This window comes from Aythya marila, assembly GCF_965140915.1.
Source record: "Aythya marila genome assembly, chromosome: 1".
Lineage (NCBI taxonomy): Eukaryota > Metazoa > Chordata > Aves > Anseriformes > Anatidae > Aythya > Aythya marila.
In genome coordinates, this window is record NC_139042.1 from 147,164,357 (window position 1) to 147,177,702 (window position 13,346).

At 45.0% G+C, this 13,346-nt stretch overlaps 1 protein-coding gene across 2 annotated transcripts in view; it reads left to right on the forward strand.

Moving 5' to 3' along the window:
• Window positions 1–167: 167 nt before the first annotated feature.
• Window positions 168–13,346, forward strand: part of KDM7A (lysine demethylase 7A) — a 61,219-nt gene continuing 48,040 nt past the window's right edge. For both annotated transcript variants that reach the window (XM_082774322.1, XM_082774323.1), the window contains exon 1: window positions 168–314. In XM_082774322.1, the coding sequence (XP_082630448.1) occupies window positions 178–314 (137 nt within the window). In that variant the 5' untranslated portion in view covers window positions 168–177. The remainder of the gene's footprint in view (window positions 315–13,346) is intronic.

Here is a 13,346-nt window from a genome sequence, read left to right on the forward strand (position 1 = left end):
CGGTTCCGTCCGCTCTTCTGGTGGGGGGGGGGGGGAGGGAGAGAGGCGCGCAGGCGCAGTGCGGCGCCCGCCTCCGAGGGGAGGGGGCGAGGAGGAGGAGGAGGAGGAGGAGGAGGAGGGCGGGGAGGGGAGGGGCGGGGCGGGGCGGCGGAGCCCCAGTCCGGGAGTTCTTTAAAGATGGCCGGAGCGGCGGTGGGGGCCGCTGCCACCGCCACCAGCACCGCCACCCCCGTGTACTGCGTGTGCCGGGAGCCCTACGACGTGAGCCGCTTCATGATCGAGTGCGACATCTGCAAGGACTGGTTCCACGGCAGGTAGGGACGGACGGACGGACACGGGGACAGACGCGGGGACAGAGGGGACGGACGGACAGACAGACAGACGGACAGCCCTGCCTCGCCGTCCCCGTGTGCCCCCGCTGCCGGCCGGCCGGCGGACAATGGCCGGGGCTCGGCTGGGTTTGACGTGCGGGAGGAGGAGGAGGAGGAGAGGGGGGGGGAGGAAGGTGATGATGATGATGGTGGTGATGAAGATGAAGGGGCGCCGGGGAACAAAGGCAGCGAGCGGGGGGCGCCCGGCCCCGCGTGTCCGCCCCCGTCCCGCGGGGCGCGGCGCGGCGCTGCCCGGGCCCGTGGCGCTGCCCCCCCCCCGCACCGCCCCCTGCCGGCACCGGGCGGCTCTGGGGGGGGGGGGGGGTGGTGTGTGATGGTGGGGGGGGGGGGGCCTTTGTGTGCGGGGAGCGATGAAACAGAGCCGCACCGACTGGAAAGCACAGCCACAAAACACAACAAGGTCGCCGTGCCGCCCCCAAGCAGCTCCTCATTAACATTTTTAATGAGGCGGCTGCTGGTGCTGGTGCTGGTGGTGGTGGTGCTGCTGCTGTGGCTGGCCCGGGCTGTTGTTTGCAGCGCCCGCTGTGCCTCACGGGGCTTGGCGTGAGTTTGTCAGAAGTTGGGGTCGCTGCTGGTGGGAAAAGGGATGGGGCAGCGTCCCGAAGGCCTTGTGGGGTCGCGGGGTGTCCTAGCAAAGCTTTCTCTCCGCACGTGTGTCAGCCTGCGAGGCTGCGCTGGGGATCACTCGCTTTGCACGCGAGCTTCATGGAAACACCAGTCCTGTGCGCTAACACTGCTGCGGTACGGGCGAGCTGCTCTCCGAAGTGGTTACGAGGAGGAAAGGCTTGTTTTGCCCAGCCTCATGTCAGCCTGCTGGCTCCGCAGCCCTTTAAAGTCTCGATCATCTGCCCGGAGACCCACAGCATCTCCGGCGCTGAGCTCTCTGTCAGAGAGGTGCTTGCTCGCTGGCAGCCCCCCGTGTGTGTGCCAGGGGCAGCTGGCAGCAGCCCCCCGGCTGCCTGGCTCCGGGTTGAGCCACACAGACCCGTGACAAAGGGCCGGGATCGTGGGAGACGGGTATCTGCTCCCAGCTGTGCTCTGCCCTGGGAGCTCCCCTCCCTCCGTCTGACACGATCCGAGGTCTCTTACGTAGCTCGTGGAGGAAAATAACCCGGTCCGAAACGGCTGAAGTTTTGGGGGAAGGGGTTTCTCGCTCGCTCGGTTTCTTTCTTTTCTTTGTTTACCCAGCCTGGGGATTGATGTGACTTTGTTAAGAAACGCGGAAAGCCGTGCTTGGCTAAGGTGCGCTGGCATGATGTGCAGCGCGTGTTACCGGATTACAAAACCGTGCAGCCAGAGCGCCGTGGCGATAACACACAGCAGGCAGCACCAGGTCTGTTCCAACAGCTGTGCCAGGCCCTTCGCATGGCACGGGATCCTTCTTCTGGGTGTTCTCCTTGTGCTGTCCGCCTTCCAATGACCCTTTCGGACTACTGTTGTCAATAAATTAATCAGCGTAAACAAATAGGTGTTTTATTTCTTCTGGCAAGTTGTTCTGTAAAAGCAAACGTCTCCATGTGCCTTTGGAGGCTGTGAACCTATGCTCTGGGTTATGGTGACTCTGTAAGTGGGCCTAGCACCTGGCCACAATCTTGTGTAATTACCTTTTGCTGAACAAAAGAGCATTACGTGTGTCTGCTCTTCAGCACTTCCTTGGATGGTTTGCCAGGGAGAAAAGACTCTAGAGACTTGATGTGACAGACTGTCACATCTTTTAGAGAGGCGTATCCCGCTAGATTTCAGACAATTTCCATATTTACCTGTTTTTCTTATTCTAATGAACATGTCCCATGAAGCTGCCTCCCCCTTTCTACCTTGTCTAGAATATACCCCAGATAAAACGCAGCAGAAAAACTCCTTTATGTCATCTTGTGCTCAACTTTTTCTCGAGTCTTTTCAGTAGCTCTTCACACCTATTTGAGCTCTGGGCTTTGTCTTCAAATAATACAATGCATGACCCTTCTCCTTCTGCCCCTGTCTCCCTTCATTTTTTTTTTTTTTTTTTTTTGATGCTGTACCACAGTTATTGGGTTAACCACATCCTGCCTTCTTTTCTCACTCGCGTCTTTTATTGTGATATATTGTGAGCGTAAGGTTAAAAATATATATGTGCTGTGTGTGTGTGTCTGTCTGTGTGTGACTTACAGTTAATTATTAGAACATGTCTGGAGTTTGCAGAAATCCTGTTGTCAGCACTGAAGTCTTTGTCCTTTGTTTTTTTTTCCTGTCTGTGACACGTGTTTGACTAGCTATAACTGCGTTGCGTAGATGTCACTTCTTCTTGTAGGCTAGCTTTAAGACCAGCCTGAACAAGCTGAAGTTTCTTTAAGCATACAATTCAGTTTTTGTCTGCACCACGCAGTGGTGTCCGTAATGCTTCCGAAGCAGATTATCGCGGAGCTGGCTTTGCGAGGCTGTTTACTTTGTCACACTGCACCGGTGCTGTGCTGGCTGTAACGGAGCGGAGGGAAGCCAGGCTGTCAAACTGAGAATCGAGACACGCACGTGCCCCTGGGAGGCTTGCTGGGGCGCTGCTCCAGTGGTGTTTTGTTTGCGAGCCGTCCTGTGCCGAGCTTCCAGCGTGCCCCAGTGGCAGGTAGGGTAAGGCTCCGTCCCACCTTGCAGTGCCAGCTGCAGTGATCACTCCCCAAGCAGCCTTTGCCTTTTAAAATGCTTGTAACCTTTAGCATGTCACTTTTTACATCAAAAACAGTTGTTTTTGTTTTAACTAAGGAAGTGTTTTATTCTTCAAAGCCAGAGCAATGGGGAAACAGAAGGGAAGCATCCCTTTTCTTCAACAACTGGTAGCTTTTTCTAATATTTCAGAATTGCATCAACAAAGTTGTTGTGCTCCCTCGCAGAGAGAGGTCAAAAGGAAACCCACCCACCTTTGCTCGGCGTTACGTGCAGTTGCATCTTTGGTGTTTTGTGTAAATGAAACTTGGTGGTCACAATGGCTGTGTCTGTTTTGACTCCTCGTGTTTACAGAAAGCAGCGTGTGTTGGGGCAGGTTAGAGGGCAGCGGAGGGAATGCTGCCCTCCTCTGTGTGCAGCGTACATATGGACATAGCTCTGTTACAACACAAACCCCCATTGATTACATTTATATGTAATCATTTTTAAATCAATGGCCCTTGCTCTCAGGATTAATTCTGTGCTCTCTGAAGCCTTCTTGAAAGAATGAACTTCTCTTTTCCCCCTGTCCTAGAGCAGTTCATTGATGGTACATAGGACTTTGCCATTGAGCTTTTTTTTTTTTTTTTTTAACAGCTTTGTCATTATTAAAAAACATTAAGTAACATCACTTGAAAAGTAGAGTGATTCATACGCTTTCGAGGATGGTTATTTCAATTGCAGATACCTTGAGGCTTGTTACTTTTTTTTTTTTTTTTTTAATGGAAAAATAAACCTGCAAAGCCCAAAACATAACATTAAAGTTCATGTAGGACATAGTTTTTTCTGATGCTAGACTTCCTGATAGACTTCAGCATGCTGTCTTTTAGCCTCTGAAGAAATACAGTATTTCCCAATCGTGCCTTAATCTGACCTCAGCCTCAAAACGAAGGTTCCCTCTTGCAGCTGGGAAGAGGGCACCCTGTACCTATCCTAATGCACTGCTCTGCATGCTGAAGGCAGGCTTTCTTTCTCTGTGGAGAAAGAAGGAAACGTACATGCTATAGTGACTACTTAGCCTGAATTGGTTCTTTGTTTTGGCGCTTTACACACCAGGTTGTGCACGATGGGCTTCACCGACCCTTTGCTGCTCGGAGAGGCTGGCCCGCTCCTGGCCACATGCTCGTGTCGTTTCTCTTGCTGGTTCAGTGCTCGTGTGATTGTTTGGTAAGCCAGCTCCGCCGAGGAAACCCACAGAAAGCATTCCTCTGCCAGGTTTTGCTGGGTTACTGAGCTGAGCAGGCTCCCCCGGGGTGAGGGCAGGGCTCGGGGCGTTGCGAAGCACCGCTTGGGGCTGCGGTGCTGGAGGAGATGGTAGCAGGGGGAAAAGACAGGGGAGCGCCTGGCTTTCTTCCTTTTGGCCCTCTTTAGGGTCACGCAGCTTTGTGGAGCGATGTCTGCAGGTGCAGGTCTGCCTTGAACCTGCTGTGCCCGGCCCAAACCCCGCTCATCACCAGCCTGCAGGGAGGGCGAAACGCTTGGGCCGCAACTGGAGGGGACATGGGACGAGCGAGGTGTGGCGATGCCCTGCAAAGAAACACGCAGGGTGTGAGGAGAGGCTGTTAGAGACGCCTTTTGGTGCAGACCTTCTGTTCGCAGAGAACTAACTAATTATGAAACATGCTGCAGTACGTTCAGGGGCCTGAAGTGAATCAACAAATCGCTGTCTGGTCACTGGGGCTTTGATCTGGCACCAGAGGCTATTGAGCTGGCTTTCTGCCTTTTATGATATGGAAGTCTTAAATTCTTCCTGTGGAAACTGGGAGCACGTTAGGGAAATGTTTCAGACCTCAGGGGACAACAACACGTTTGTTGATCCTGCTTTTCTTTGGTTTGGCCTTGTTTCCTTCAAGGGAAGGTGGAGGCCTGAGCTCCGGCCCAACGAGCTGTGTGTCCTTAAGAATTAAGTGATTTCAGGTGACTTTGGCTGTGCTAGCAGTGCCACAGCTGAAACAGTTTGGGCTAAATGGAGAGGAAACTAGTAGTAATAAAGATGCCAGACTAGTTTTGGTTAAACCAAGAAGAAACTAGCAGCAATAAAGATGCCAGACTAGCACTTGTGTAATTGAATGTCTGTTTCAAATCCTTTTATAGTCTTAATTTGAGTACGCCATTTCCCCCCCCTCTCTGTTCCCATCTGTGAAGTGGGAAGACTTATTAATATATATTAAAGTAGATGTATTCCACCATAATAAGCACTACACTGTAGTACGTATTCAAATTTCTTCAATTTTTGAAACTATGTAATAACATCTAGCATTATATGTATGAGGTTTTCCTTTTTACAGTTTTCTTGCAAAACTGGCTTTGTTTGAAGTGTATATGCTTCTGAAAGTTAACACTTCTTCCCTTTTGATCTGTAATCTGCCTTTTTCATTATATTTTTTTGATGTTCTGGAATAAAGCATAGTAGCTGATTTAGAATATGCATTCTGGCATAATAAACATGAGAAGAACAAGAAAAAAAAAAAAGGCATTGTCCAGTCAACATTTCTAAGACAAACAGGGAGCAAGTACATCATTGGGCTTATGTAATTAGAACGTGACAAGATTTTTGTGAGCTTCTAAATACTGGTTAGGATGCTGATAGCTCTAGTACCTGTTAAATGATACTTTTAAAAAATATGAAGATTCAGCATTAGTGATTTAAAGAGCGCCTTTTGTTTCTTGTAATGCTGTGGTTGATCTTTATCAGTTTTACTGATACTGTTTTTTTTTTTTTCTCTTCACCTGTTCTTCATTACGTCAATGAAGATGCTGCAAATTTTTTCTGTAGTTTCACTAATAGCAAATTCATAACTAGTTAACTTACGGTTACAAATATGTTATTTCCAGGTGCTTACGTAGCACTTCTGTATCTTTCTTTCCTTCTGCTTTATCTAATATTTGCTTCACCTGACGGAAGAATTAAAATGTTTTCAAATGTCTCTGTTTTGTGACTTTTATATCCACAAACTACAGGGGTAAGAAGTCTGGGTAGGAGGCTACTGCTTGGTGCACTGATGTCTGTATCTGCTCTGCACTATAGCACCTAGCAGATATGAAATACACTCCTTTAAAACAAACAAAAAACAAAACAAACAAAAAAAACCCAACAACAAAATGATCTGTTGGCTGTTTGTAATGCTGAGCTCTCCTAAGACAACAATAATGTCAATAAATGGCAATAAAATGGGTTAAGCCTTGCAGTGGAGTTTCATTCTGTTAACACGAGTTTGCCCACTGGCAGTTAATCTTGTTTTCACTCTTCATTTGTGGTTTCTAGCTTTTCGTGGACAGTTACCATATTCGTTAGCAGATTTCATATGCTCAGTTCAGTGTTGTGTGCACTTTCTATATCTTCTGAAAGATCATGTGATGCAGTGTCTCTGCTCTGTTTACATGACAGTTTGCACAAGATGAAGATGAACTCATGCTCTTAATATAAATATTTATACTTGCCCTACATAATTTTGAAATCAAATACCGTCGTCTCAAAACAACTCTGAGTAATCAGCAAAGACTTTCACAGGTACAATGTATGTGCTTCAAACATAGAAAAATACTCCTGTATTTTCATTGCCCAAGTATGAGAATTCATTTAAAAACATTGCTATTGCTTATAGGGGAGAGATCTTAGTGAAACACACAGCTTTTAGAATGGCCAGGCTATTGCTCATCTGTCAGTCCTTTCTAATGCATTGTAACATTAGCTCACAAATACATGGAACTAACAGTCTGTGGACTATGAATAGTCTTCAGATGCCTGCTGTATGGTGGTAATGTGGATTTATGTGGCTAGTTACATCTCCTCGGGTCAGTTCTGCTTTTGAATGGAATTAATATTTAATACTGTTTTCTCCATTACTTCAGCATTAACTAAAGTAGACTTTAAAATTGGTCTTTTCTTTTTGAAAATATTGAGTTCGTTGCTGCTCAGGCAGCCATAAATGCTGATGTTTGCTACAAAAGCAAGAAAGCTTTAAAAAAAACAACAAAAAAAAATCCTCCTCCACATCATTCCATCTTAAAAGCTAACTGGAGTGAGGATGACTGCTCTAAATTTTTAATACATTGTGGTATAAAGTATATTTATTTTCATTTGAAACCATCAGCTGAGATTGCAGGTAGCTTGGCAAATTAATTTCATAAATTTAATCATATTTCTTCCATTTACATTAATGCTGTATTCACTTAAAAGCTCTTAAAGCACTCATCATGAAGACGAGTGCAAGGAAAGGTGACATTCTGAGAAATGAAGTCTTTGGTATTCAGGATGTAGGATTGATCTGATCTGTCATTCTTACCAGTTATCAGCAGGTATTTTCTGAATAGACTGACATTTTCCTTTTGGGATGCTGGTGTATGAGGACGTATAAACAAAGGCCAAATTGTGTAAATGAAAAGCAGCCAGAGAAATTGCTGTGTCTTATTATCCAAAGCTGCTTGTAAAACTTGGTGGCTCGCCAGTGATAAAGATCTTTAGTTTTGTTTCAGTAACAAAAATATTCCAGTCATTTTGCTAGATGATAACATCATCCAGTTGACTTACAAAACTCAGTGTGGAGCAAGCAGAGGTGCAGTGGGCACTGCAGAACCTAACACGTGCCCTTCAGGAGTACCACGGGCAGATCTGTGAGCGGTACCGGGTGGTTTAGGAACAGTACCAGAAGGATGGTCACAGTGATGTGACAGTGTGCCCAGGCAAGTGTTGCCAGTCTGCCTCTGAGGACAGAGCTTTCTTTCCCTTTTTATTTCATGATGGTGTGTCGTATTGGCAGGCCACAGTCTCAAGCCCAAATGAGCCGTCCAGGCGTTTCTCTGTGCTCTGTTGCTTGTTTAAGAAAGGACCAAAAGCACGTTACTAAAAATGTTGTATGCATGCAGTCTGTTAAATCTCAAGCTGAGCTCCAAGCGCAGTGTTTGTCTGCACTGAGGATACATTGATGTGCAGTGAAAGTGAGCAGCAGCTTGCTGCCTCTGCTGAGCTCTCCTGTGTCAGCTGCTGGTTCTTCTGGGGACATCGTTGTGAATCTCTTAACGCTTTGGTGCAATGTGCTGCTCTAATGTCTTGTAAGGAACTTGGGAGAAGTAGCTTAGACTGCTCTTCTTATTCTTGCTAAGGAAGAAGAGTGGCTTGGTTAGTTGTTGGTATTGAGTGATGGGGCTGGCATCCTTACTGAAAAGTGAGTGCCTTATTTAACGGAGTGAAACCAAATGCCTGAGCTGCAGCTCCTACTTTGTGTGGTCACACGGCTTGTGCTTGAAGCATCATGGACTGGACTTCCACAAAGGATTTAGGTATGAAATAGAGTTAGGACTATCATCTGTCTAGAGCAGAATTTTCTGAAGCAAAGAAATAACTCTCAAGTACTTCTGCAAACATTACCTTTTGCTTTTACATCCTACTAGTAAAGGTTAAACTCTAATTTTGTTATTTGGAATTGGCATCTCAGCTAGCATTGCAAAATGAAAACATACTGTGTTCGCTTTCCTGGCCCTTACTTGCATGTGGAAATAACTTTAATGGCTAAAGAAGAAAGCTCAAACCCTCCACTTTGTACAAGTGTAAAAACTCTTTACTTCCAGCTGGCTGGTTCTGTTACTGGATGCTGAACAGGCTCCTTACTGTAAGAGAAATTGAAATCTTGTATATTGGCGAAAAGAAGTTACCACTGCTGGTGCTACTGCCCCACGTGTTAATGTGGGGTAGTTATCTGCTGCTTACACAGGTAAATGCATGCCTCATATGTAACTGGTAGTTTTCCAGAATGTATTTCCTTATATTAAGGAACTGATATGGGTTAACTCTACAGTTCTGTTTGTTTATGGCACAGCAGTACCCTTGTGACAGTTTTCTTTTTCTAGCACTTGTCAATGCATGTCTCTGACTTGATTGGCAGGACTCAGCGAATTTCACAGCCAAATCTGTATTTTTTCATAGGGTAGCACTGCATCTAATTCCATCTTGTCTTTGATAGTCTTGCACAGTGATATTATGTTGGAGGGGGGCAAAGAAAGGAGGCAAAATCATGAAAAAGTCATAAAACTTACAGAAAAAATTAGCTTTTGAGTATGGTCAGATAATCATTTTTGTGTGGTGACCATCTCTATGAAGTTATTTGTGGGAGATGTTCTGTTGCAGCCAGTAGGCTAGCTGATGCAGACTCATAATTGAGTTTTTGATTTGATGAAAGCTGCCGTAAGGTGTACAGAAAATAAGTGATATTCAGCGTTAATTTGCAATACAACTTTCTGTATCTTTCTCCAGAAGCTTCTGAATTGGCTTCACCGTGTCTAATCTTAAACCTTGTGTTTTTTGAAGATAGAAATGGAGTTTGAGGTTGTTTATGCAACTCTTGAGGTTTGAATTGCTGGTAAAAGTAAGAACTTTCTTTTTAGGGAAAGTTGACTGTGGATGTATTTGTATTGATATGCTACTCATTATTGTGCCAAGTTGGAGAGTTGTCACTCTTCAAGTAGCTTGATTGTTTTTTCTTAGTATTTTTTAGTTTGATAGTGGTGTGTAATAGAAACTGATAAATAAACTTCCCTTATGTAATTGAATTGTGAGAAAATGGCTTAATATTTTTCAGTCAGTGTATGAGTGGACTAGATTAATGCTCTTTGGAGATGGTTGACCTCCAGTCCCTTAGCTAGGAAATGGTGGTGAAGGATTGAGTTCTTTCCTCACGTGAAGCATTTACTGGTTGTTGTTAATGAGTCAAGAAAAGCGTTTTTGGATCTTCTGGGTTATCTTAGTGAAGGTAGGAAAGAAAAGGAAACCATTACTGCCACCTTCAAACCAGAAAAGCACCAACTGTTAGGTGTTAGCGCTACTCCAAAAGGTCTGCCAGGTATGGGTCAGGTTTTAGGCAGATTCCAAGTCATTCTCACCAATTCCTGAAATCTTTAGAGAAATGGATGCTTCTGCCCCCCTGACAGGTGCATGCCTAGGTAGGGGTGGACCCTCCTGTTCATGGAGGAAGCAATGTTAAATCAGAAGACTAAGAAAAAACATTACGATGTTTTAGGACCCACAAAAGGTTGCACTGCAATGAGTGCTCCCTGTATGATGACAGGGGCAGGGACCAGGGCTGAAGATAATCTCGGCTATGTCTGAGTGCCCTAGCCAGGTTGTTTGGGTTATGCTGCATTCTTTTCTGGGCCCATAATTCTCAGATTCTTTCCTGCAGAGTAAGAGGCTGTAAGTGGGGGAGATAAGATGTCTCTTTAATAAAAAGTAGCCTGGAGATGAGCATTCCCCTGAGGTGTGTGGGTTTGAGCTCTAACAACCTGAATGAGCTTTGCTGCCACCTCACTTGAAAAGCAAAATAACTCCTCCCTTCCTCAACCCCAGGATATAACTATTTATTTTAGTGCCCAGTCCTGTGGAAGTGTGGTCACACACCTCAAATTCTCTGGAATTTCCAGGTCGAATGGAGAAGTGTGAGGTGAGTTTAGGTACCTCTGTGGTTAGCTGTCTGTCTGAATTTAGGTAGTCCTCAGGGGCCTACATCTGTAGGGCCTACATCCGTATTTGGATATTGCAGTAATGCCTGTACTCAGGCATATCCTTTTTCTCTCTTCTTGCCATATTTCCCTCATTCATCTCTGTTCTGGATTTGAAAATATCTGCCCCTTACCCCTGTATTCCAAGGCTGGATCCTGTCACGCCTACTGTCTTAACTAATCCACTGCTAACAATTTTTGTGGAGCAACAGGCATCTGCTGGTCTTATTTTCGGCATAAACCAGCTTTATAAGCATAGTGGTAGACTCAAATAAATACAGAAAATTTGGATTTAGCAAAATTTCCACAGAATCACCAAACTGTTGGGGTTGGGAGGGGTAACTTTGAGATCATCTATCCCTCCCCCCTGCCCGAACAGGCTCAGTAGCTGGACTTGTTCCAGTGAGTCTTTGTCCCTCTTGTACTGGGAGCCCAGCACTGGTCCCAGTGCCCTGGCGTAGCCTCACCAGCGCAGAGCAGAGGGAAGGATCACCTCCCTCCACTGCTTTGCCTCAAACAGCCTGGAACACTTAGCCTTTTTTGCCTTGAGGCTGCATTGCTGGGTCAAGGTCCTCTTGCTGTTCACCACAGCCACAGCTCTGCAAGAGGAGCTTGTGTTCCAGCCCGTCAGCCTACGGCGTGTACTGGTGCAGATTTCCCTCGCAGACAAAGCGTGAGACCCGTGATGCGTACTTTCACTCTTGAGTTGCAAAGACTTACATCAAAACATTTTCATATAATCACTGCTTGTCATATTGACACGTTTTGGGTGTCAATATGGACGTGTTGCTCTTTGGCAGGCTTCCTGTCTTCACTTGTAGAAACAACTAAGCAAAATTTGAGCTAGAATTTTTGTCTTGAAGAACTAACTTTATTTTTTCCCCCCCACAATAAGTGAACCTTGATGATCCAGGTAATTTTTATAGGAATAGTAAATGTATTAGCTTTCAGGGGGCCTCTTTCAGTAGATCCTCTGATTCTTGCTTTATATTTTCCTGTGTGTACCCTTGTTCACATGTTAACTGTGTTGTGCCCACTATGAAGAAAAAGAAGACATAAGAGCTACATATATATATGCCAGATTAATATACAGATAATATCTTTTTTCCTTTCCAAAAGCTGTGGAGCTGAGTTGCATAGACTGAGATATAAAGATTACTTCTAAAAGTGTTTGTGTATGCAATCCAGAATAAAAGATGTGGAATTGTACCTTTGCAACTAATATAGATGACTTTAGATAGCTCATGAAAGAGCAGAGCTTCTTTCAGTAACCTGGATCTGAACTGGTTAGAGTTTGAGATTAAAATCAGCGTGTTAAATTGTAACCAGAATAAAAATAATTGATACAGATAAAATTGAACCTTAGAGCTGATGTAACTCAACCCCCAAACTCTACTTAGCTTTGTTCTGCGCTATTTGAAGTTTCCATGTGGTCTGAAAATAACTGTGCTTCATTAATTCCATCTGAGGAGGATTGAACAGTTAGATCACTGTAGATAGAGTAATGTGTAGAAGCAAGTTATTGATATGTCATGGACTACAGGGATGCAGTTCTGCTGGTATGTTCCTCTGGACCTCTATAAGCAGCTGAAAATCCAATAAAGATCTCTAAATTATGGGCATTATCCAGTTGATTGAAGGAGCTTATTCTACTTACTGCTCTGCCAGCCAGCCAACATAACATCTGATATTTAAACTCATTATCTGTGTATCTGAAACAGTTTGCTTGTAGCATAGCTTAAATAGAAGTTAATGTAATCAGCTACTCCATCTGCGTTTGAAATGAGGATGGTGAGCAGCAATGATGAGCCAGTTTGCTCTCAGATTTCTTCAAAAATGAAGCGTCTGTCTCTGCTTGCTATTGACTGCAAGTTTATTTGCCGTATAAAAGTAAGGTATTTCAAAGCTTTGGAAGCCATTGTGCGTTATTCTGTGTTGTGGTTAGAAAATGCAGAAATTATTCTGCTTACTAAAAAGCTTGATCAAGGGAAAAAGTAAGTTCTTAGCAATGGCAGAAGAAGATTGTTGACTGGAGGGGGAATTACATAACTGGGAGGCAGAAGAGTGTAAGAATGTCTTTGAGTTTCCCTTTTTTTCTTAAGGGAGGAAAAATATTTAATGATTACAATTCTGAAGGAAATAAATTAATGTTAGGTACAGCTGCAGAGCCTCTGAGTGTTCTGGTGAGTGTTAGGAAGCCTTTAAAACCCATCTGATTCAGAAACTTTTAAAGCAGTGAGGTGATCCAGTGTGTTCAGTTCAAGGCACCAATTAAAAGGTGCGTAAAGCAGCCTGAACAAACTTGCTGTCGCTGCAGTCTGTATAAATAGCCCCACAGTAAGTAACCCAGGATAAGGGATTTGCAGCAGTGCAGTCTTAGAGGTTGTGCGAACGCTGGTTACTGGTGCTAGAGCGGGGGGATAGGAAAGGGTACTGACCTGTTGTTAGCTGAAAGCCGTGTTCTCAAATCATGCCTGACATTTCCTAACGCAGGTGCACAGGTTATAAAAACAGTTGTTAGCTTCCTGATCAGTCCCGTCAGGCGAAGAAGCCATTGTGGGTTTTCTTCCTGTTCACCTTCCCAGCTTGTATTGTGACTGGGCTTGGGACAGGTCCGATGGTGTCTACTGACGGCGTTACTCAGGATGTTGAAAGATGTGCAGACTGCCTGGCATGAAGTAACAGAGCACTGATAGTACTTTGTCGTGCGTGCATCATCTTTCTAAACAGCTTGTCTCTATTAGGCAACCTGATCTTTCTAAACAGCTCGTCGCTATTAGGCAAGCAGAA